Source organism: Mandrillus leucophaeus, unplaced genomic scaffold (genome assembly GCF_000951045.1).
Source record: "Mandrillus leucophaeus isolate KB7577 unplaced genomic scaffold, Mleu.le_1.0 Scaffold38, whole genome shotgun sequence".
NCBI classification, from domain to species: domain Eukaryota; kingdom Metazoa; phylum Chordata; class Mammalia; order Primates; family Cercopithecidae; genus Mandrillus; species Mandrillus leucophaeus.
Window position 1 is genome coordinate 1,303,349 of NW_012104031.1, and position 22,839 is coordinate 1,326,187.

Genomic DNA, 22,839 nt, shown 5'->3' on the forward strand with positions numbered 1-22,839 from the left:
GAACTTAGCCAAGGCAGGGAGAGGCAGGCTAGGCCTGCTGAGTGCTATCAATGGTTAAACACACAGCCCCTCACTCCTCTTTAAAAAGAAGATCTTATTAACACCATAATAACTACATTCTCACTCATATTCTGTTTTTTTTTTTTTTTTTTGAAGAATAAAGAACCAGTGTGTGTCCTGCCTGGGCCTAGCCTCTATCACATTTGTCCTGGCAGAAAAAGTCATCCAGGAATCTGAGGGATAAAATCTGCCTTCTCAGAGCAGCCCTCAAGCCCCTGTATGACCCAGCTCCTGACCCCCGTGTGGCTTCTTCTCTCCCAGCATCTGCCCTCCTATATCCCCACACCAGCCTCCAGACCTTGGACCACCCTGTATAGGCCATGTGCTTTCTGCACCTCCTGCCATCTCTGCTCACAATTTGCTGATGCCAGAAATGCTATTCTCTTCCTTCTCCACAGTGAAAATTCCCTTTCTCCAAGGCCCTAAGTGGGCCACCCCTCCATAACAGGGTCCATGCCTTCCTACTGAAAGTAAGTGGCAATTTCTCTTGTGCTTCCTAGCATGCCCCATGCTCTGTTCCAGTGGTCATTTCCTCCTGCCTCATGGGATGAGTTTATTCCCAAATCCATCTCCTACATCGGACTTTGAGGTTAAGCTCAGAGTCCATGTCTTGTCTCCCCTGAGACAGTACAATAAATACTCATGGGATGAGTGAACAGCCATCCTATCAGATACTTCCTATTACTGGGAGATATTTCAATAGCTCATCAATGAATCAGTATAAATCCTTGGTTGCTATAACACTGCATAGATCTGTTGTACAGTATAAGCTTGAGTAATAACAGCAGCAGCAATAACCTAACAATAACATCTAACCAGCATCCTGTCCCTGTAGCAGAGCCTGCCCCGGCTCAGCAGACATGCTCATCTTTCTTTCTCAAATCTTCCCCTGCTGACTCTCAGAGCTTTCTGTCTAACCTGTCAGGGCCACACTCAGTGTCACCCTATTTGCTCCACTCCACGACTCTCAGAATTGAGGGATTCAGACACCCCAGGCAGCAGCCTCAGAATCGCCAACACCTCCATTCTCAGTCTCTTCCTTTCTTTTTCATCCTGAGGCTCTGGCTTAGCTGCACTGGGTTCTGAAATCTGCCTTCAGCCCAGATATCGGCTGGGCATGACTGAGGGCTGCCGTCCCCTGCTTCCCCTCCTGCCCTCTGATCCCTGTGGCCACCTCCCTTCCATCTCTCCCATCCTAAGGAAGGAACGATACAACAGATGGAGACCCAGCCGTGCTCCATTCCTTCCAGCTCACAGGCATCTGAAGGCCAGGGCTGTGAATCTCCTAGGAAACTCAAACTGTCCCCTATTGATGCCTAGCCTAAGGAGACAGAACACCAAGCAAGCCGAGAAAGAGGGATCTCTGGAAGAAAATAAGATTAGAAGGGGAAGAGGCAAGGAGGGACTCCACAGCTCCCACTCCCCAGAGCACCTGCCACAAAATGACATCTCACCGCATCTCCTCCTTTACCCCAGACGAAATGACCCCATGTCTCAGCATCTCCTAAGAAAGTCAGTCTGCCCACACAATCCTCCTGCCTCCCCTTTTGGAAGAGGCAGTAACTATACCAGACCTTCCAGGGCAGGACTTGGCAGCAGAGGAAAGCACTCACCAGCCTGTTTCAGGACCTCGGCCTCCCCCACACTCAGAGAGAGAAACCCAGTTCCTGGCTGGTATCGGGTCAACCAGTCATCATCTTCTAGAATTTTCCAGGGCAGGACTTGGCAGCAGAGGAAAGCACTCACCAGCCTGTTTCAGGACCTCGGCCTCCCCCACATTCAGAGAGAGAAACCCAGTTCCTGGCTGGTATCGGGTCAACCAGTCATCATCTTCTAGAATTTTCACTTAGCCCAGGAAACCTTGTATATGGGATTTGACTCCCCGCTTTCCCCTCCTCCCTCTTCAGGGTTGGAGTGGGGTGGTCTCCATCTGCTTGGTGGCTGTGTTTCACGCTTGGCTCCCTTTCATTGTCAGGGGGAGAGATCTGGGAGGAGTGAGGGGCTGTGTGTTTAACCATTGATAGCACTCAGCAGGCCTAGCCTGCCTCTCCCTGCCTTGGCTAAGTTCACATGGGTCAGGGGGAAGGGGTGGAGGGCGGGGTGCGGGGAATGGTATCAGGTGGTCCTAATTCCCTCCTGGGGAGGGAGTGGAGGGGGACACCTGGTTTTAGGATTAAGGATTTGGCTGAAAAACAGCTGTTTCCTGCTCAACACTGGGAACTAATCTGTAGGTTGAAACCTAAACCTCTTGGCTATTATTAAGCTGGGGAAGAGGGAAGTGTTGGGAAAGAAGAAAGGGACTTTTCCCTCCAGGTGACCACCATGAAGATCTAGTGAATACCTCGGATTCACACCAGGCTCTCTAGGGGCGAAAGCTCTTTATGAGGCACCGTGTTATTCATAAGCCACCAGCAGGACCAGAGCCCCACAAGAAGCCTGAACCCACCAATAAAGCGCAGCCATTTCTACGGTGGGAGGCGCCTGCATCTCACTGCCACACCACAACTAGCTGGGTTATCAAGCCACATAGCTTGGACACAGAGACGTCTGTGCTCTTTGTTGTAACTCCACTGTGTGGGACTGCCACAAATCTGTTAACCATCCACTTGTTATGGACCTTTAAGTTGTTTTTCTTTATTTCCTCCCCCATTACAACAACGCTACAACTCATGTCCTTGCATTTATATCCCTCAATATGGAGAAAGTGTGGTTGCTGCTTCATGCTGTCTCTTTGACCCAAGGCTAATTAACTGGAGCTTGGCACACTGCAGCCTGGCACAGCAAGGAAGCCCAAGGTGCATAGGTGTCCCTGGTCTACAGCCCAGCTTTGTCATTGACACCCACACCACACAGACTGGCAGTCACTGGGTACACTGGGGAGGACAATCACCGATGCTACAATCCAGCCAGCTTTTTACGGTCTTTGGGGCTGTGGGGTTTTTCCTCATTACTGCTTACTCACTCATGCTCTGAGGGGCAGGACTAGGAAACATGCATGAAATGGAAAAGGTGCTCAAATGTAGTCAGCATACTCTCCAGATTAGCTGACCCAACACCCTGTGAAGGGCTGGCTTCAATAAGATTTGTGGTTATCTGTGAGTGGATGTATTCAGGCCCTACTCCCTGGCCCTGCTAGTCACTGACAGCCTGACCAGTCTCCTGCCATAAAAAGATTAGCAGGTAAAACAGGATGTAAAGAAAACAAAAGTTAAGGTGTTACCGCTGGCTCGGGTATATTGCCTGCCTCCACCTGCTGAAAAGCAAGACGCCAACTCCCTCCTCTGGGGAGGAATTCTGACTCCACCACCACAGAGAAGAGCCCCACCTCTCTACAATTCAAGAAGCCAGCTTCTCACTTGCCTTGGCTCCCTGTCTGCTCCCCTCAGGGAGGAAGTTTTCACAGTAATTAGACACACATCCTTCTTCACAGCTGGAGGGAGAGGCTTGTGAAGTTCCCCGACCCCCTCCCGGCTCCAAGTGGGTGGAGAAGGCGTGGGGTATCAAGGCGTCAGGCGGCAGCTGTCTCCAGGGGCTCTGTCATTAAAGAAGAGTGGTCAGAGGGAGGGGGACGGTGAGGTGGGGCACGATAATCTTGTGTGACAGCTCCCTAAGGGCGGGGACCCAAGATTTGGAAAGGATAAGGAGGAGGGACCCAGGTGGGAGGGAGTAAGCAGCTGAAGGTAGAAGTCCAGAAAGGGGCCTTGAAATTAGCATTAGAAGGTCTAGGGCTCTTCAAATGGTCAAACACAGAGCTACCGTATGACCCAGTAATTCCGTCAGATGAATAAGCAAAATGCAGTATATCCATACAGAGGAATATCACTCAGCCGTAAAAAGAAATGAAGTACTGATGTGGAGAACTCTCAAAACATCTTGCTAAGGAGAAGAAGCCAGACACAAAGACCACATATTGTATGATTCCATTTATAGGAAATGTCCAGAATAGGCAAATCTCTAGAAAACAGACTAGTGGTTGCCTAGGGCTGGGGATGGAGGTGGGGAGAGGAGTGACTAACAATGGCATAGATTCTTGCGGGGGCGGGGGCTGGGAGTGGTGATAAAAATGTCCTAAAATCCATTGTGATGATGGTTGCCCAAGTCTATGGGCACTAGAAATCACTGAATTCCGCGGTGGCTCATGCCTGTAATCCCTGCACTTTGGGAGGCCGAGGCGGGCGGATCACGAGGTCAGGAGATCGAGACCATCCTGGCTAACACGGTGAAACCCCGTCTCTACTAAAATACAAAAAATTAGCCGGGCGCGGTGGCGGGCGCCTGTAGTCCCAGCTACTCGGGAGGCTGAGGCAGGAGAATGGCGCGAACCCGGGAGGCGGAGCTTGCAGTGAGCCGAGATGGTGCCACTGCACTCCAGCCTGGGCGACAGAGTGAAGACTCCACCTCAAAAAAAAAAAAAAAAAAGAGATCACTGAATTCTATCTATCTATCTATCAATCGATTTATTTATTTATTTTTGAGATGGAGTCTCCCTCTGTCGTCCAGGCCAGAGTACAGTGGTGCCATCTCGGCTCACTGTAACCCTGCCTCCAGGGCTCAAGTGATTCTCCTGCCTCAGCCTCCCGAGTAGCTGGGCATACAGGCACCCGCTGCCAAGCCCAGCTAATTTTTGTATTTTTAGTAGAGATAGGGTTTCACCATGTTGACCAGGCTGGTCTTGAACTCCTGACCTCAACTGATCCACCCGCCTCAGCCTCCCAAAGTGCTGGGATTACAGGTGTGAGCCACTGTGCCCAGCCTGAATTCTTTAATTTATATAGTAAATATTATAACATGAATTGTCTCTCAATAAAGCTGTCATTTAAAAATAGTAATAAGGCAAGGCAGTGTGGCTCGTAAATATTATAACATGAATTGTCTTTCAGTAAAGCTGTCATTTAAAAATAGTAATAAGGCAAGGCACTGTGGCTCAAGCCTGTAATAATCCCAGCACTTTAGGAGGTGGAGGTGGGTGGATTGATCGAGTCTAGGAGTTCAAGACCAGCCTGGGCAACCAGGTAAAACTTCACCTCTACAAAAAATACAAAAATTAGCCGGGCATGGTGGTGTATGGCTGTGGTCCCAGCTACTCAAGAGGCTGAGGCAGGAGGATCACTAGAGCCCAGGAAGCTGAGGTTGCAGTGGGCTGAGATTGTGCCATTGCACTCCAGCCTGAACAACAGAGTGAGACCCGCTCTCAAAAAAAAGAAAAAAATACATATATACATATATATACACACGTACATATATACATATATATGCATATATACACATATATACACACATAATATACATATATACACACATATATACATGTATATGAAAAAAGAATCACATAAGGACTTGGAAGGCTTTGTTAGAAAAAAAACTATGATACTTTGAAAAGGAAAATAGATAAATTTATACATACAGTTTCAAATGTTCAAAGGAATTAAATTAACTAAGTTTATTGATGAAACCGAACAAGTGATTGCTAAAATCTATAAGATTCATGAAGAAAACTGTAAAACTTGTTGATTGAAGTAAAAAGTTTAAGGAGTAATTAGGTTTGGGGATTTGTAATTTTAATACATCGAAGAATGGTTAATTTAAAAAAAAAAAAGACCTAGGGCTAAGGTCTTGTATGTCACCTTGAGCAAGTCACAAACTGTCTGGTCGGTCTCTGTCTCCACAGTAAATTATAAATTGCTGTACAAAAGGAAAGTGGCTCTAGAATGGCCAGAAACCTCTCCCTCCCTGAGCAGTTTTCCCAAGAGGTATCTGTGCAACCCCACCAGCCATCACTATTTCCAAACCCAGCTTCCTCACCCTGGGCCCTGCCAGGCTCCCTGAGTGGGGTGTCCATTTGAAATCCAGACCATTGTCCATCTGAGGACCCACCATCTGGACACATCTGCTCATGACATCACTCAAATCAAGCTGCTTATTCTGTCCTCTACTGGGCAGATTGCAAGCCTAGTTTCAACAGACCGTAGTCCTAAAGTCATTTGAAAACCATAGGCTGAGCTCGAGCAGGTGAAAAAAGAGGGGCAAGACTACAGGAGAAGAAACTTGGGTTGGGGAAAAGAGAAATGACTTTCAGTCCCTTAACCAGATTTTGAGCTTCTTGAGGGCAAAGGAAGAGTCTTTTACTCTTTCTTTGACCCTTCACAGAAGCGAGTATTAACTCAAAGCAGAACAGGGCTGGGCTTAATAAATTGGTGAATGACAAACTAGCTAGGAAGCCATGCAGACCAGGGGAAACATACCAGACAAGATGCAGAGATTTAGTGTCATAAGGAAGCGTGTTTAATCCAGCTGGCACATGTGACTTGCAGCCACACACACCTGAGTTTCCATCCCACCTGGCCATTTACCTGCTACATGGTCTTCCGCGGTTTATTCTCTGTCTGTGAGTCTGTTTTCTTGCCTTTAAAAGTGAGATAAATGCACTTATTTATTACAAGGTTGCTGTGACAATTCCTAAATGATGTACATATATAGCATCTAATCCAAGGCCTGGCACATAGTTGGCATTCAAAAACTATTGGTCCTTTCTTCGCCTGTAATCCCAGCACTTTGGGAGGCCAAGGCAGGTAGATCATGAGGTCAGGAGTTCAAGACCAGCCTGGCCAACACAGCAAAACCCTGTCTCTACTAAAAATACAAAAATTAGCCAGCTATAGTGGCGGGCACCTGTAATCCCAGCTACACGGGAGGCTGAGGCTGGAGACTCACTTGAACCTGGGAGGTGAAGGTTGCAAGGAGCCAAGATTCCACCATTGCACTCCAGCCTGGGTGACAGAGCAAAACTCCATCTCAAAACAAAACAAAACAAAACAAAGCAAACAAAATAAACAATTGGTCCTTTCTCCTCTCCCCCAAGTTATAGCTGGTATACTGATTTGTGATAAGGCTTTGGACAAGAAGGGGTTTCACATCTACTTTGTAGATCTACAGTGTAGACGATGCCTGTGCAGACACCATACCCTAGCTCTATACCTAAGGAATTATTGTTTACTCTTAGAGCCAACAGATGGTTATCTGCACAGGCAGTCTACTTTAGACCAGAGAGAAAGGGAGGCTCCTATAAAATCCCAGGCCAGCCAAATCCCCTCTGGGCTCCCCTCTCTCCTGCCTTTGCCATGGTTTCTACAAGCAAAGCACTCCACACCAGCTTCTTCCACCAATGTCCCACAAGCTCTGACATCAACCAAACAGCTGGAGTCAGCCCCAGAGAGGGAGCTGGGTCTTCTGAAGTGACATCCATTCGGCTGCCAATATTGGTTTAGCTGCTGATATTCCAAGGATAGCACATCCCCGGTTGCATTTTTAAAATTCCTGTCTGATGTGATAAGCGGGAGCACAGGGAGGAAAGAACTAAGACAGCAGGAGGGAGCAGCACCTGTTCCTCCCCTCCCTCCCTGCAGCCTTCTGCATTTACATCCCATACAGACATCAGTCTGGATCCAACTGCTATCCTGGCAGGCTTCTACAGGCTGGAGGAGATGTGAAAATACAGGAGGCATGGGGGAGGGGAGGTGGGAGCAAAAAGGGGGAGGCAGCAGACAGAATGAGGATTTTCCTGAGTTATAAGATACACCATTTGTCTAGAAGTCTGGTTGCAAAGCGCTGGTGGCTACAAGTGCTTATGCCAAAGACTCTTAGCTCTAGTGGTGTGGAGGAAACCTTGGTGTCTTATGCCCTGGAAGGGTCTCCCTTTGCTAGAGCATATGGTCCTCTTATTAGAAACTCACAGGTGACATGCTGTTTCAAACCTCACAGTCCAGCCTCTGGTGGAAAGGTGGGCTTAGCGAGGTAGCAGGAAAGGCTGAGAGGGGTCTAGACGTGATTGCATCACTGCAGCAGAAGGGAGTAAACAGCACAAGCTGTTAGGGCAGTAGCTTTCACTCATGTCCCCCACATTCACCCTGCAGGTCTCGGTGCCCACAGGAAAATGGGGCTAAGCACGGGGGCTGCCTCAGGTGCCTGGAATCAGTTTGGGGGCAGCAGGTGGGCAAGACAGTTCCTAAGGAAGCTCCATGGCCCCACCCTCAGTGATCCACAGCTGTGTGTCCTGGGCCCATGCTGTCCGAGGGGGCCTGTGTCAATGTTTCTGGAGAGAGGAGGCCCAGCTTCCCTCTGACAGGCAGAGGGACTTAGGAGTGTGAGTGCAATTAACCAAATAGACCTGTTTGGGAAATTGAAGGCCTGGGGAAGCTCAGTGGTTTCTCTGCCTTGCATCGGAGGGCCAGTGTCTGCTTCCTGTGATGGGAGGTGACAAGGAGTGGACGTACTGCGGGTGGCAGGAGGGAAGGGGAGAGATGAAGCCTGGAGGCCTGAGCATGGAGGGTGCTGCATGCTGGAGTGGGAGGAAGAGGGAGGGGCGGCTCAGGAGCAGACGCCTGGGGCAGCTCCATATGGCAGTGGTTTCCAACAAAGGGAGAAGACGCAGAAAAACGGAGGGCTTCCTCCTTAGGCGGTTTCCAAGCTCACACCTGGAGCCCCAGGGAACACTTGCATAGAAACAACTGTGCGTTGTTTCCAGTGAACCTTGGAATGAGCCACCCTAAATACACAGCCAGTCCCAAACCCAAATGGTTGCCACACAGGTGCCAGAGTTGGACCACAGGATTTGAATCCTGGCCCTTTGGGCTTTGGGCAAGTTCCTTAACCTCTGTGTACTTTTATTCTGCCATCAGTAAAACACGGGTAATAATGGGCCCTACTTCATGGGGCCGCTGTGGGAGGATGGAGTGCAGGGCACAGTGCCTGGTGCACGGGGAGTGCTGAGATGCTGATTACTATAATGACGACTGTTATCATCATCTACAGAAGCCTGGGTCGGCTTCCCTTCTCCCAGAACTTACTGTACCCTCAACAGCCATATGTCCTGCTGGCAAGGAGTCTCTGCAGTCTTTCTTATTTCTTTTTTAAGGTTCCTCTGTGTGTCTGAAGGTCCTTAGATAGGTACTCCTCCTTCATGATTTGTGGGTGCTTCAGACTGGAGGGGGCAGTGTGACGTCACAGCGAGAAAAACAGTCTACAATTCAGGGCATCCAAGTCCAGCAGGGGCTCTTTTGCTAATTAGTTTTGCGAAACCTTGGGGGAAATGACTTCTCAGAGAGCCTTAGTTTATTCATCAATCAAATGGGAACGATGACAGCAGCCTTGCTCATATCACTGAATCGTGTTGACAGTCAAATGATACAATTAATGTAAATGGAAACACTATTAAAAGGATTAAGCTCAGAACCGATATTCGATTTTGCTGGTTAGACTGGTGGTGTCCAGAAGCACAAGCCAGAATGAAGTTATTCTGGTCAGGCAGGAGGTGGCAGGGCATGACTCTGTGGCAGCCATGTCTGCTGTCACACGGTAGGGCTGCTGTCATCAGAGAAGGCAGCCCCCCCGGGTTCCTTAGGTGGGGATCTGGTCAGGCTACCTAGAGTGAATGTTTCGAGAGAGCTGTGGAGGGACAGGGATGGAGAGTGGGGAGGGTGCATGGGAAAGTGCCAAGAGCGGGGTCATGGTGACACAGAGCTGCACTAACTCCATCCAGTTTCATATATACTTCGTACCATTTAAATAAACGAGTGCACTGCTTTTGCAATCACACTCCTTCACGTGCAGTAAAAGAATGGCATGCCACACCCCACCCCCACCGCCCCTGCCAAACACACACTAAGTCAGTATGTTCAAGTTCAAGGTTTAGTAACAATGACAGGGGGAAAAAGCCCTAAGTCAGATGAATTTCCCAGGTGGGCTCTGAAACCTGACACTGTTCTGAGATAAGTGGTAGCCCTAAAAGGGCCCACCTAAGAAACTACCTTGATAAAACAAGTATATCTGAATTGCCACTGACATGAGAAATAATAACCCTCATTGATTAAACACCACGTGCCAAGCACTCTGCAGGCTCTCTATCTGTTTATATATTTACTCTTTAATCTTTACACAAAATGTTGGTTATTATCCCCATTGTATGAACTAGGAAACGGAGGTCTAGAGGGGTTCAGCATTCCCAAGGTCACAAAGCAAGTGGATCTGGAATTTCAGAAGATGTGTCTGGATCCCAAGTCCATGTCATCAGCACTCTCAGCTTCCACTTTTCAACCCTCTCCATGCCCCTCCCGCCAAGTCCCAACTCTTTCTGGGAGGACAAAAGACTCCAAGAGAGGGAGGTGGAGTGAGAAAGACACCTTCGATGAGGTAGAGATGCCCAAACTCAAAGAATAAGGAAATCTTGCCCTGCTCAAGCCTCCAGCCCAACCCTCCTAGCCCAGCAGCCTCCAGGAGGCCAGTCTGTCACTATTGCCCATTACTGCTCTGTTGAAATTCCAGCCCTCAGTTGTCATGTGTCCTCCCCTGCTACTGGGACCTGAGAGTAAAACAGGAATTGTTGGGAGTAGCAGCAAAATCTAACCCGGAATGGAACAAGGCAGACCCTGGGCACACGGCATGACTTAGTGCTGTGGGCCTCAGCTGCTTACTGCGCCTGCACAACTGTCCATCTGCCTGGGCCCAATGCCCTGCCCAGGGCAGGGGTTCTCAGACTGTCTCCCATATGCCAGGGCTGTCACTCAGGAGCTCCCAGGTGGTAGAGGCCCAGGCTAAGTAGGGTATGGGCCACCAACAAAGTCGTTTCCCAATTTTTCAATTAGGTGGACACTGGGACAATGCCAGCACTAATGTTGGCTGACTGTCCCTGTCAGGGAAGGCTTAAACACTACCCTTACCAGCCTCCTTGCAAGGAGAACCTTGGCATGCAGTTCTGTGGCAACTCAGGGCTTCTATCTCTGGGGAGAAAAAAGGAGATGCCTCTCAGAAGATTCCTGGGGCCCTTATCAAAGACAAGGGGCAGGAGGCAAGAATGTCCCCTCACTCTCACCCCTCCAATGACACATACCCCAGGCCCAAGTCCTACTTACCCTCTCTGCCTCATTCAGCCTCCTCCTTGCAACACCAGGGGAGGCTCCGTTCCAGGCTGCAGAGGGAAGGTAAACTCCAGCGTCCCAAATTGCGCATAAGTCAATCAACCTGTCTCAAGCAAGCACAAAGGAGAACCCCAGGGTTACTCTAAGAAAGGAAAAAAGGAAAAAAAAAAAAAAAAAAAAAAAGGCTTTGTGGTTTGCAGCTTGCTCATTCACTGGGGAAATTACATCTTTGCCCACATCCATTTGTAAAGTTTTGCACAGCATAACACCATCTTTGTTCAAAGAAGTTCAAAGCACTCTGGAAAAAAAAAAGAAAGAACTGATCCTGCAAGGGTGATTGTCTCTCTCATCTGTAAGATCATTTCTTAGTGCCCTGACACCACAGTCTAATTGCTGATTCCCTATTCACCCCAAGAAGTTCAGCCGTATCTCGAAGAATCTCTCCTACACCAGGGGAGAATTTACCCATAATCATCTCATTAATGTTTTAGCTTCCTAGGAGAACTATGTTTTTCTTCCCTGTCTACAGATAAGCAAACCAAGTTCACCATAAATAAATCCATAACATATTGAAAGGGGATCCAATTTTAAGGTCAGGAGATGCGAATTTTAAATCCTAGCTTGTTTTGTCATTTAGAGTAGGACACTTCTCTATATGTGATTCAATTTCTTAAACTTTAACATGGGGAGAAGGCATGTCAGAGTGGATCAGATCATTAGTTAGTGGGGGATCAGATCATTAGTTAGTGGGGTTCAAGTCCAGTTCTGAACAATCGTATAACCTTTCTAGGTAGTGATAACATATTCCATTGAGACATTTGTTATAACATTAAAATGTATCTGCAGGAGGCTGGGCATGTTGGCTCACACCTGTAATCCCAGCACTTTGGGAGGCCGAGGAGGGCAGACCACTTAAGGTCAGGAGTTCGAAATCAGCACGGCCAACATGGTGAAACCCTGTGCCTACTAAAAATACAAAAATTAGCCAGGCACACCTGTAGTCCCAGCTACTTGGGAGGCGGAGGCAGGAGAATGACTTGAACCCGGGAGGCAGCGGTTGTAGTGAGCCAAGATCGTGCAACTGCACTCCAGCCTGGGCAACAGAGTGAGACTCCATCTCCCTCACCAAAAAATTGTCTGCAGGAAATGGTGTAATCCACCCTTCTAGAGGTGAATGTGGCAATAGCTATCAAAATAAGTATGCATTTACTCTGACCCAAAATCCCAATTCCAGGAATCTATTCAAAATATATCCTATATGCCCATAATCTCCAAGGTTCTCATTAAGTGAAAAACACATGATAGAAAATAATGTTTAATATGCTACCATTTATTTAGGAAAGAGAGGAGGAATGCAAAAATATATATGCATTTGCTTATATTTTTTTAAAAAGGCAATAAAATGATGAAGCATAAAATGCGTTTTAAAAGACCTACAGGGGCCAGGCGCAGTGGCTCACACCTGTAATCCCAGCACTTTGGGAGGCTGAGGCAGGCGATTTCCTGAGCTCAGGAGTTTGAGACCACCCTGGGCAACATGGTGAAACTCCGTCTCCACTAAAATACAAAAAATTAGCCAGGTGTGGTGGCTCACACCTGTAATCCCAGCTACTTGGGAGGCTGAGGCATGAAAATTGCTTGAATTCGGGTGGCAGAGGTTACAGTGTGCCAAGATCACGCCATTGCACTCCAGCCTGGGCAACAGAGCGAGACTCTGTCTCAAAAAACAAAAACAAAACAAAACAAACAAAAAAACAAAACACACACACAAACACAAACAAAAACAAAAACAAAAAAACACCCTACAGAGAGAGGGAGACATGAAGTGCAGGGGACAGACAGAAGCTGGACTGTGAATAGACCTTGTTACATGGATTTGCTTTGGACTATGTAATTATTTGACATAATTACCAAACATAATTAAAAAATTTCAAAGAGGTCGGGCACGGTGGCTCATGCCTGTAATCCCAGCACTTTGGGAGGTCAAGGTTGGTGGATCACTTGAGGTCAGGAGTTCGAGACCAGCCTGACCAACATGGTGAAACCCTGTCCTTACTAAAAATACAAAAATTAGCCGGGTATCATGGTGGGCACCTGTAATCCCAGCTGCTCAGGAGGCTGAGGCATGAGAATCGCTTGAACCTGGGAGGCAGGGGTTGCAGTGAGCTAAGATCGCACCACTGTACTCCAGTCTGGGTGACAGGGCAAGACCTTATGTCAAAAAAAAAAAAAAAGTTTCAAAGAATTATGTAAAAATGAATATAAAATGAAACAAATGAACCTTTGAGTCCAGTTGGTTGGCATACTATACATAGATTAAAACACTAGTAATTTGACTGTGTATCCTTATCAGTGGCGTCCAATCTTTTGGCTTCCCTGTGCCACCCTGGAAAAAGAATTGTCTTGGGCCACACATAGAATACATTAACACTAAAAGGAGTTAAAGTAAATTGTAAAAAAACTCATGTTTTGAGAAAGTGTATGAATTTGTATTGAGCTACATTCAAAGCCATCCTGGACTGCATGTGGCCTGTGGGTTGGACAAGCTTGCCTTAGATGGATGTATCACAAAGATAAAAAGAACTGCCCTATGTCCCACAAGAAATCCTAAACTGTTTTCAATAATCATATTATTGATGGTACTGTAATATTATTACTGTGAGACTTTTATATGTTCATTGTGAATAAATCAAATGAGTACTACTGTTGATCTTGCTTGGAAACAAGATTTGCTGGTTGAAAGGAGATACAAAAGTAAGATTGATGAGATTGGGTACAAATTCTGTAGTCTTGGCTGTGAACTGGGAGTATCAGTATGTCCTTCAAATGTTTTAGGTTAATCACACACACATGTGTGCATGCACATTTCCTAGCTCTGTTCACTGTAAGGCCTAGAAACAATGACCATCCTAGTAGAAATGAGCACCTCTAGCAATCAGATTATAAATTCTAAATACCATTCCCCGAGGAGGAGTTGGGCCTCCTTGGAGAAATGACTGACTCCAAATTTGATGTCACAAACATACAAGATAAGCTTAGAACATCCTGTCATACCAAAAAAGCAAACAGAGTGTCAAAGACTACAAGAGTCATGTCAGAAGGACTCAGAAACCAAGAAGAATAAGGTTTCCCTGGTCAAGTTGAGCATCAATAAAGATAATAACTGCAACAGGGAGAAATATAACAAATGTGTTTAAATCTATGAATTCCTAATAATATTTTTAAATAATCCTAAATAAGCCATTAGTCACATTTGAAGGATGTCAGGGAAATGCCTCGCTATTTTGAAAACTGTTTAACAAAAGAAAGGGGGAAGTGGGTAGGGGCATAACTGAAACAAGATTGACCTTATATTGATAATTATTGACAAGGATGATGGATACATAAGTTTCATTATATTATTCTCTCCTCTTCCATAAAACATTTTCAAAGTAAAAAATATTTTAAGTGATAGAACAGGTCAAGAAATAGGAAATCATTGGAATGTTAATTCTTGGAACTCTTCTGAACGACAGACATTATAGACATTCAATCCTAACAGTAATCCAGTATCACATGATATTGATATTATTATTATTTTAGAGATGAGGCCTTGCTCTGACACTCAGGCTGGAGTACAGTGGCACGATCACAGCTCACTGCGGCCTTGACCTCTGGGACTTCAGTGATCCTCCCACTTCAGCCTCCCAAGTAGCTGGGCCCATAGGTATGTGTCACCACGCTTGGCTAATTTTGTTTATTTTTTGTAGAGATCAGGTCTCACTATGTTGCCCAGGTTGGATTTCAACTGAGCTCAAGCAATTCTCCTACCTTGGCTTCCAAGTACTGGGATTATAGGCATGTGCCACCATGCCCAGCCTGATATGGATATTATTATCTCCAGTTTACACCTGAGGAAATAGGTGTAAAGAATCCATGTGATGCTGGGCACAGTGACTCATGCCTGTAATCCCAGCACCTTGGGAGGCTGAGACAGGTGGATGGCTTGAGCCCAGGGGTTCAAGACCAGCCTGGACAATATGGCAAAATCTTGTTTCTACAAAAAAAAAAAAAAAAACGAAAAAGAATTCATGTAAGTCAAACCCACATGTTCTTATCTCAAAGGCCCACTATTCCACAGTTGCCGCTCCAATACCCTCATTGATATATCTGGGTTAATAAAACCTTCCTTACCTATATGAGAGTGTCAGGGACTGCAATGAGATAACACAGAGGAGAGTACTCAGAAAACAAAATCTCCATACAAATATTTTATTGCCATTTAAAAATTAGAGATCAGATCTACCTATAGGATTACTGTGGAGATCAAATGAGGGCTGTGATTTGAGGATAGATCGACAGATATATAGACAGATAGACAGACAGATAATCCTTAAAGATGAATGAAATTGCAATTACCACCATTGCTTTAATCATCAGTCATAGGACTTTAGGGTTGGTTAAAAGTGAAACTTAGAATCCAGGAAATAGACTGTCCCTCTGACTCAGGCATAGGAAGGTTCCAGGAAGGATACCCGATACTCCAGGAAGGACTAGGGACCAAGAAGGTACCTGATATCCTGTAGCCTGCAAGAAGAGCAGCTCTGGGTCACAGCAAGGCAGAGATCACGGTCAGTTTGCTAGGCCCTTGGGCGCTGTCCCTAGATTCCCGAAGGTCAGATGAAGCAGCCACACTGCAGACACCTGCTGGGTTCCTCTGAATGAGGTCTGGGCTGGAAGCGAGGAGAGTAGGTGTGGAAGGCACTCACCAGCAACAAAGGCAGGATCCAGCATGTTGGACTGATGACAGGGAGTGTCTGGGGTTGCTAACCAGCTCCAACACTTCTCTCTTTCAGCATTCATATCTTAATGTATGTCTGGGGATTCTTTACAGATCTTTCCTTAGCAAATGGTTATTCTCAGACTGTCCTTCCCTCTGCCACAAAGGATAAGCTGGTCCGGGGATCTCTTATACTTTCTCATCTTGGAATTCCATAATTCCATAAGGGCATATTTCTAAAGAAGCACACAATCAAAATTCTCCTGACTCGTGGTTCATGTGCCTCTACCCCATGAATATTTAGTCTGTGCTCAGGGCACAAAGATCATTCTGTCTCTGTCTCTTGGGATTCTTACTTAAACATTTAAAAAATTATTTTATTTACTTTTTAAATAGCTAATCCCTGCACATGATATGAAACTCAAATGATACAAAAGTATACACAGTATACTTTTGAGATGAGCCTAGAACATCCTCCTCTCAACCCTGTCCCACAGCTTCCCAAGCTCCATTCATCCCCTGTCCCTGGCCAATCACATTTACTAGTTTCTTGTGTACTCTCCCAGAGAGTCAATGCAGACACATATACATATACATGTATTTTTAACAATTCTAGCATACTATATATATTTTCCCCTACCTTGCTTTTTGCCATTAACAAATATCTTACATATTTTTCTATATTTGTTCATATAAAACTGCCTTATTATTATTACTATTATTTATTATTATTTATTTGAGACAGAATCTCGCTCTGTTGCCCAGGCTGGAGTGCAGTGGTGCTATCTTGGCTCACTGCAAGCTCCGGCTCCCAGGTTCACACCCATTCTCCTGCCTCAGTCTCCCGAGTAGCTGGGACTACAGGTGCCCGCCACCATGCCTGGCTAATTTTTTTTGTATTTTTAGTAGAGACGGGGTTTCACCATGTTAGCCAGGATGGTCTTGATCTCCTGACCTCATGATCCACCCATCTTGGCCTCCCAAAGTGCTGGGATTACAGGTGTGAGCCACTGTGCCCGGCCTGCCTTGTTATTTTAACAGCTCCGTGGTATTCCACTGTATAAACATATCATAATTTATTTACCAATAGGCATTTAGGTTGCTTGTAATCATTCCATATGGGAAATTGCTGCAATACATATCTTTGGGTAAATGTGATTCTTATATTTGCAAGACCGTTTTTCAAATAAATTATTGGATAATAATTTATCCAAAGATATTGCAGTCAAGTTGCCCTCCATGAATGTAGTGACAGTTTACACTACCACCAGCAATGTATGAGAGTTCCTGTTTCCCATTCCTTCTCCAATATGTTGTGTTGTTAATCTTTTTGATCTCTGACAATCTGACACACAGAAATTGGTATCTCCTTTGTGGTTTTCTTACTATGAGTAAGATTGAGTATTTTCATTTTACTGTATTAGTCCATTCTCACACTGCCATAAAGAACTGCCCAAGACTGGGTAATTTATAAAGGAAAGAGGTTTAATTGATTCACAGTTCAGCATGGCTGGGGATGCCTTGGAAACTCACAATCATGGTGGAAAGGGAAGCAAGCAAACATGTCCTTCTTCACATGGCGGCAGGAGAGACAAGAATTAGAGCTGAGTGAAGGCAGAAGCCCCTTATAAAACCATCAGATCTTGTGAGAACTTACCATCATGAGAATAGCATGGAGGAAACTGCCCCTATGATTCAATTACCTCCCACCAGGTCCCTCCCACCACATGTGGGGATTATAGGAACTACAATTCAAGATGAGATTTGGGTGGAGACACTACCAAACCATATCAATTTCAATATTCCTATTATTTGCCCATTTCTCTACTGGGCAGTTGGTTGATTCTCATCAGTTTGAAGGAACTTTTATTAGGAAACGCCTTCCCTATAAGAGGGGCTGCAAATTGACCACATCATTATTTTTATCCTGACTTTATTTGTGGTGTTTTTATTATGCACGAAATTTTTTTCATAGTTGATTGGATCTTTTCTATTTCACTATATTTTGTGTCATATTTACACCTTCTTTTTTTCAAGATTATTTTTATGTTTCCATGTTTTTATTTAACATTTCTATGGTTTAATTTTTTTCTTTTTTCTTTTTTATTGGAGACAGGGTCTTGCTCTGTTGCCCAGGCTGGAGTGTAGTGGCATGATCATGACTCACTGCAGCCTTAACCTCCTTGACCTCCCAGGCTCAAGTGATCCTCCCACCTCCCATCTCAGCCTCCCAAGTAGCTGGGACCACAAGCACTGGGCCCAAAGGTGCACACATGGCTAATTTTTTAATTTTTTGTAAAGACAGGGTGTCACCATGTTGCCCAGGCTGGTAATTGTGCTTCAATCTTAATCCATCTAGAACTTACTTTGAAATCATGTGAAGAAGGGATCTAACTGTATATTAGATGGTGATGATCCTAACCTCATTTATTTAAAAATTTACCTTTTATTCTATGGTTTGAAATGTCATCTTCAATCATACACAGTACTAAATTCTCCTATGTGTTTGGGTCTATTTCTGGACTTTATCTTCCACTCATCTGTTTATCCCTTCATGTGCGGGTATCACACCATATTAATTACTGTAGTTTTATAATTGAGTTTATAGTCTTTTAAAAATTTTTCTGTTTACTCTTGCTTGTCAATTTTTTCACAGATTTCTCTAGAATCAGACTTTTTCTTTCTTAAAGAAAATCAAATGATATTTTTATTGGAGCCATATTAAAATTATAAATTAACTTAGAATTGACAATTATGATGTTGACTCTAAGAATGTGATATGAATTTTAATTTGTTCAAATTTTCTTTGCTTTTCATTTTAAAATTTTATTGTACAAATTATGAACATTTTTGTTATGTTTATTACCATGCATTTGATTGTTCATTAAGCTATTTTAAATAATTATTGCATACTAATTTTGAATCCTACCATATTGAAAGTTATTTTTCTATTTTTAAATTTAAATAAACATTTTTGAGACAGGGTCTTGCTCTGTCATTCAGGCTGGAGTGCAGTAGCATGATGACAGCATACTGCAGCCTCAATCTCCAGGGCCTAAGTGACCCTTCCATCTCAGCCTCCCCAGTGGCTGAGATTATAGGCACATGCCACCATGCTCAGCTAATTTTTAAATTATTATTATTATTTTAGAGACAGGGTCTCTAGACTATGTTTCCTAGGCTGGTCTCAAACTCCTGGGCTCAAGTGATCCTCCTACCTCAGCCTCTCAAAGTGTTGGGATTATAGGCATGAGCCTTTGTACCTAGACCACAGGTTTTTTTTTTATTTTAATTTTAATTTTTACAGATGGAGCCTTGCTCTGTCACTCAGGCTGGAGTGCAGTGGCGTGAACATAGCTCACTGCTGCATCGAATCCCAGGGCTCAAAAAGTCCTCCTGCCTCAGCCTCCTGAGCAGCTGGGACTACAGATGCATGCCACCACATCAACGAATTTATTATTTATAGTTTTAGAGATGGGGTCTTGCTATGTTGCCCAGGCTGGTCTTGAATTCTTGGCCTCAGCTAATCTGCCTGCCTCAGATACCTGAGTAGCTGGGATCACAGGCATGAGCCACCATGCCTGGCTTGAATGTGATTTCTGAATAACCCATAATTCAAAGAGAAAGTTTCAATTAAAATAAAAAGTACATTGAACTGAACAAAAATGAGAATACAACATATCAAAATCTGAGGGACACAGCTAAAGCACTGCTCAGAGTGAAGTTTATAGCACTAAATCCACACATTAGAAAACAGGAAACACTTCAAATCAGTCATCTAAGGTCCCATCTTGAGAAACTAGTAAAAGAAGAGCCAACCTCCTACCCCAAAACCTAAAAGCAAGCAGAAGGAAGGAAATAATAAAGAGCAGAAATCAATAAAAGAGAGAACAAACACAATAGGAAAAAATCAATGAAACAAGCTGCTTCTTCGAAAAAATCGATTCAATTGACAATCCTTTAGCAAAAACGAAAAACAAAAAAATAGGAATGATTCAATTATCATTCTCAAGAATGAATGAGGGATGCCACTATAGCCCCTGCAGACAACAAAAGGGCTATGTGAAACTACCATGAAAAAACTCTACGCACAGAACTTTTAAAGCTTAGGTGAAAAGAACCAAGTTCTCAAAAAACACAAACTACCACATTTCCCAATATGTAATAGCTAATCTGAATTGCTTTATAATTAAGAAAATGAAATTAATAATTTAAAAACATTCAAAAAAGGAAAACTTGAGGCCAGATGGTTTCTCTAGAGAATTCTACCAAATTATTAAAGAAGAATTAACACCCCAATTCAATAAAATCTCTTTTATAGAAAAGGGGAAACACTTTCTAATTACTTTTATGAAGTTAGTGTTACCCTTATACCAAAACCAGACATAGATCATCCAAAATTTTAAAAAGAAGATGAAACTATAAACCAATAAATCTCTCACAGATACAGACACAAAAATCCTTAACAGACCAGGTGAGGTGGTACCTGCCTGTAGTCACAGCTACTTGGGGGGCTGAGGCATGAGGATTGCTTTAGGCCAGGTGTTCCAGACCAGCCTGGGCAATATCTTGAGACCTCTGTTTTTTAATAAAAAGTTAAAATGTTAACGTTCATTTTTTAAAAAAAAAATCCTTAACAAAATATAAGCAAACAGAATTCAGCGATAAATAAAAAGAATTATATACCATGACCAAATGTGGTTCATTCCAGGGTTGCAAGGTTGGTTCTATATTCTAAAATCCATCAGCATAATCTACCATACTAATAGGCTAATTAAGAAAAATTGCACAATCATGTCAATCAATGCAGAGAAAGTATCTGACAAATTTAAACACTCATTCTTTTTTTTTTTAAAACCCAGAGAAAGAGGAATTAAGAGACATTTTCTCAGTGTGATTTTTTTTTTAAATGTATAGAAAATACACAGGTAACATTATACTTGATGGGGAGAGACCAAATGCTTTCTTTCTAAGATTAACAATAAGGCAAGGATGTCTGCTTTCACCACACTTATTCAACATAGTGCTGAAAATTCTAGCCAATAGAATAAGGCAAGAAAAGGAAATAAAATGCATATAGGCCAGAAAGGAAATAAAACTGTCCCTATATGCAGATAATATGATGGTCTACATAGAAAATCCCAAGAACTGATTAAAAAAATATATCTTGGAACTAATATACAAGGCCAGGCAAAGTGGCTCACCTGTAATCCCAGCACTTTGGGAGGCTGGAGGTAGGAGGATAGCTTGAGGTCAGGTGTTCAAGACCAGCCTGGACAATATAGCAAGACCCACTCTCTACAAAAAAAATTTAAAAAGATTTTAAGGGAGCTAGGACTGCAGGAGCAACTTGGCACATCCAGATGCAAGCCTGGATGTGGTGTCTTGCGCCTGAAGTTCTAGCTACTCAGGAGTCTGGGGTGGAAGGATCCCTTGAGCCCAGGAGTTCAAGGCTGCAGTGAGCTAAGAAGATGCCAAAGAAGGTGCCACTGCATTCCTGCTTGGGCAACAGAGTAAGCTCTTGCTTCTCAAACCAAAAAAAAAAATTAAACCTAATAAATGAATACATCAAAGTTGCAAGATACAAGACAAACATAAAAATTAATCAACTATCTCTATATGCACATAACAAACATGGAAACAGAAATTTTAAATAAATTACAATCTATAAAAATACTTAGGCATAGAATGAACAAAACATGCATAGGACATGTATGCTAAAACTACACAAAACTGGTTAAAGAAATCAAATATCTACATAAATGGAGAGGCCTACTTTGTTCATAAACTGGAAGACTTCACACAGTAAAGATGCAAATTGTCTCCAAATTGATGGTTTAATGCAATCCCTATTAAAATCCAAACAAAATTTTTAACAGCTAGACAAAATTATTTTAAAATTTATATGGAAATAGAAGGAACAAGAATAGCTGAAACAAATTCAACAAAGAAGGAAAAACATAGCAGGATCAGTCTACCTGATTTAAAGACTCATTATATAGCCACCGTAACCAAATCTACATGGTACTGGTGAAGGAAGAGACACATATATCAATGGAACATAATAAAAATAAAAATGGACCACACATATACTCAACTGATTTTTGATAAAGATGCAAAAGCAATTCAATGGAGAAAAGATAGTCTTTTCGACAAATGATGCTGAAATAATTGGATATCCTTAGGCAAAAATAAAGAAAGAAAAAAGGAATCTTAACCTAAGTCCTTATACAAAGACAAACTCAAATTGGATGGCTGACTTACACATAAAATGTCAAACTATAAAACTTGTACAATAAAAATAGGAGAAAATTGCTGCAATCTGGAGCTAGGCAAACAATTCTTAAATTTGACACCAAAAGTATAATTCATAGAAGGAAAAATTTATGGACAAACTGAACTTCATTAAAATTAAGGTTTTATCTGTGAAAGAAGATGACAAGTGGGAGAAACCACACATATGACAAAGAACTAGTTCTAGAACTTTCAAAATTCAGCAGTAGAGGCACAAATAATCCAACTAGAACATGGGCACAAGACATAAAAAGACATTTCATCAAAGTAGAAATACAGACAACAAATAAGCAAATAAAAAGGAGTTCAACATCAGCCACTGGGGGAACGCAAATTAAAACCACAATGAGAAAAAAATAGTGAGACATCACTGCACACCTACTGGAATGACTAAATTAAAACAAAATAGTGACAACACCAAAGGCTGGTGCAGACGTGGAGAAATAAGATCACTCATGTGTTGCTGGTAGAAATGTAAAATGGTACAGCATCTAGAATATGGTTTGACAGTTTCTTAAATAACTAAACATGTAACTATCATATGACCCAGCAAATATACCTCTGGGCGTTCATCCCAGAAAAATGAAGACTTATGTTCACACAAAAACCTGTACATAAATGTTTATAACAGCTTTATTCATAATAGGCAAAAACTAGAAACAATCCAGGTGTCTTTCAATGAGTGAATGGTTAAACAAACCGTGGTAGATCCACACCATGGAACACTATTCGGCAATAAGAAGGAATGGACTATTGATACTATTGATATATGCAGTAACTTAGATGAATCTCCAGAGAATTATGCTGACTGAAAAA

General features: G+C 43.4%; 1 protein-coding gene across 1 annotated transcript in view; it reads right to left on the reverse strand.

The window, feature by feature from the left end:
• NFASC (neurofascin) overlaps positions 1-22,839 on the reverse strand; it is a 164,440-nt gene that overhangs the window by 101,272 nt on the left and 40,329 nt on the right. The window contains exon 2 of the mRNA XM_011990602.1: positions 10,965-11,073. Within this exon, the coding sequence (XP_011845992.1) occupies positions 10,965-11,073 (109 nt within the window). The remainder of the gene's footprint in view (positions 1-10,964; positions 11,074-22,839) is intronic.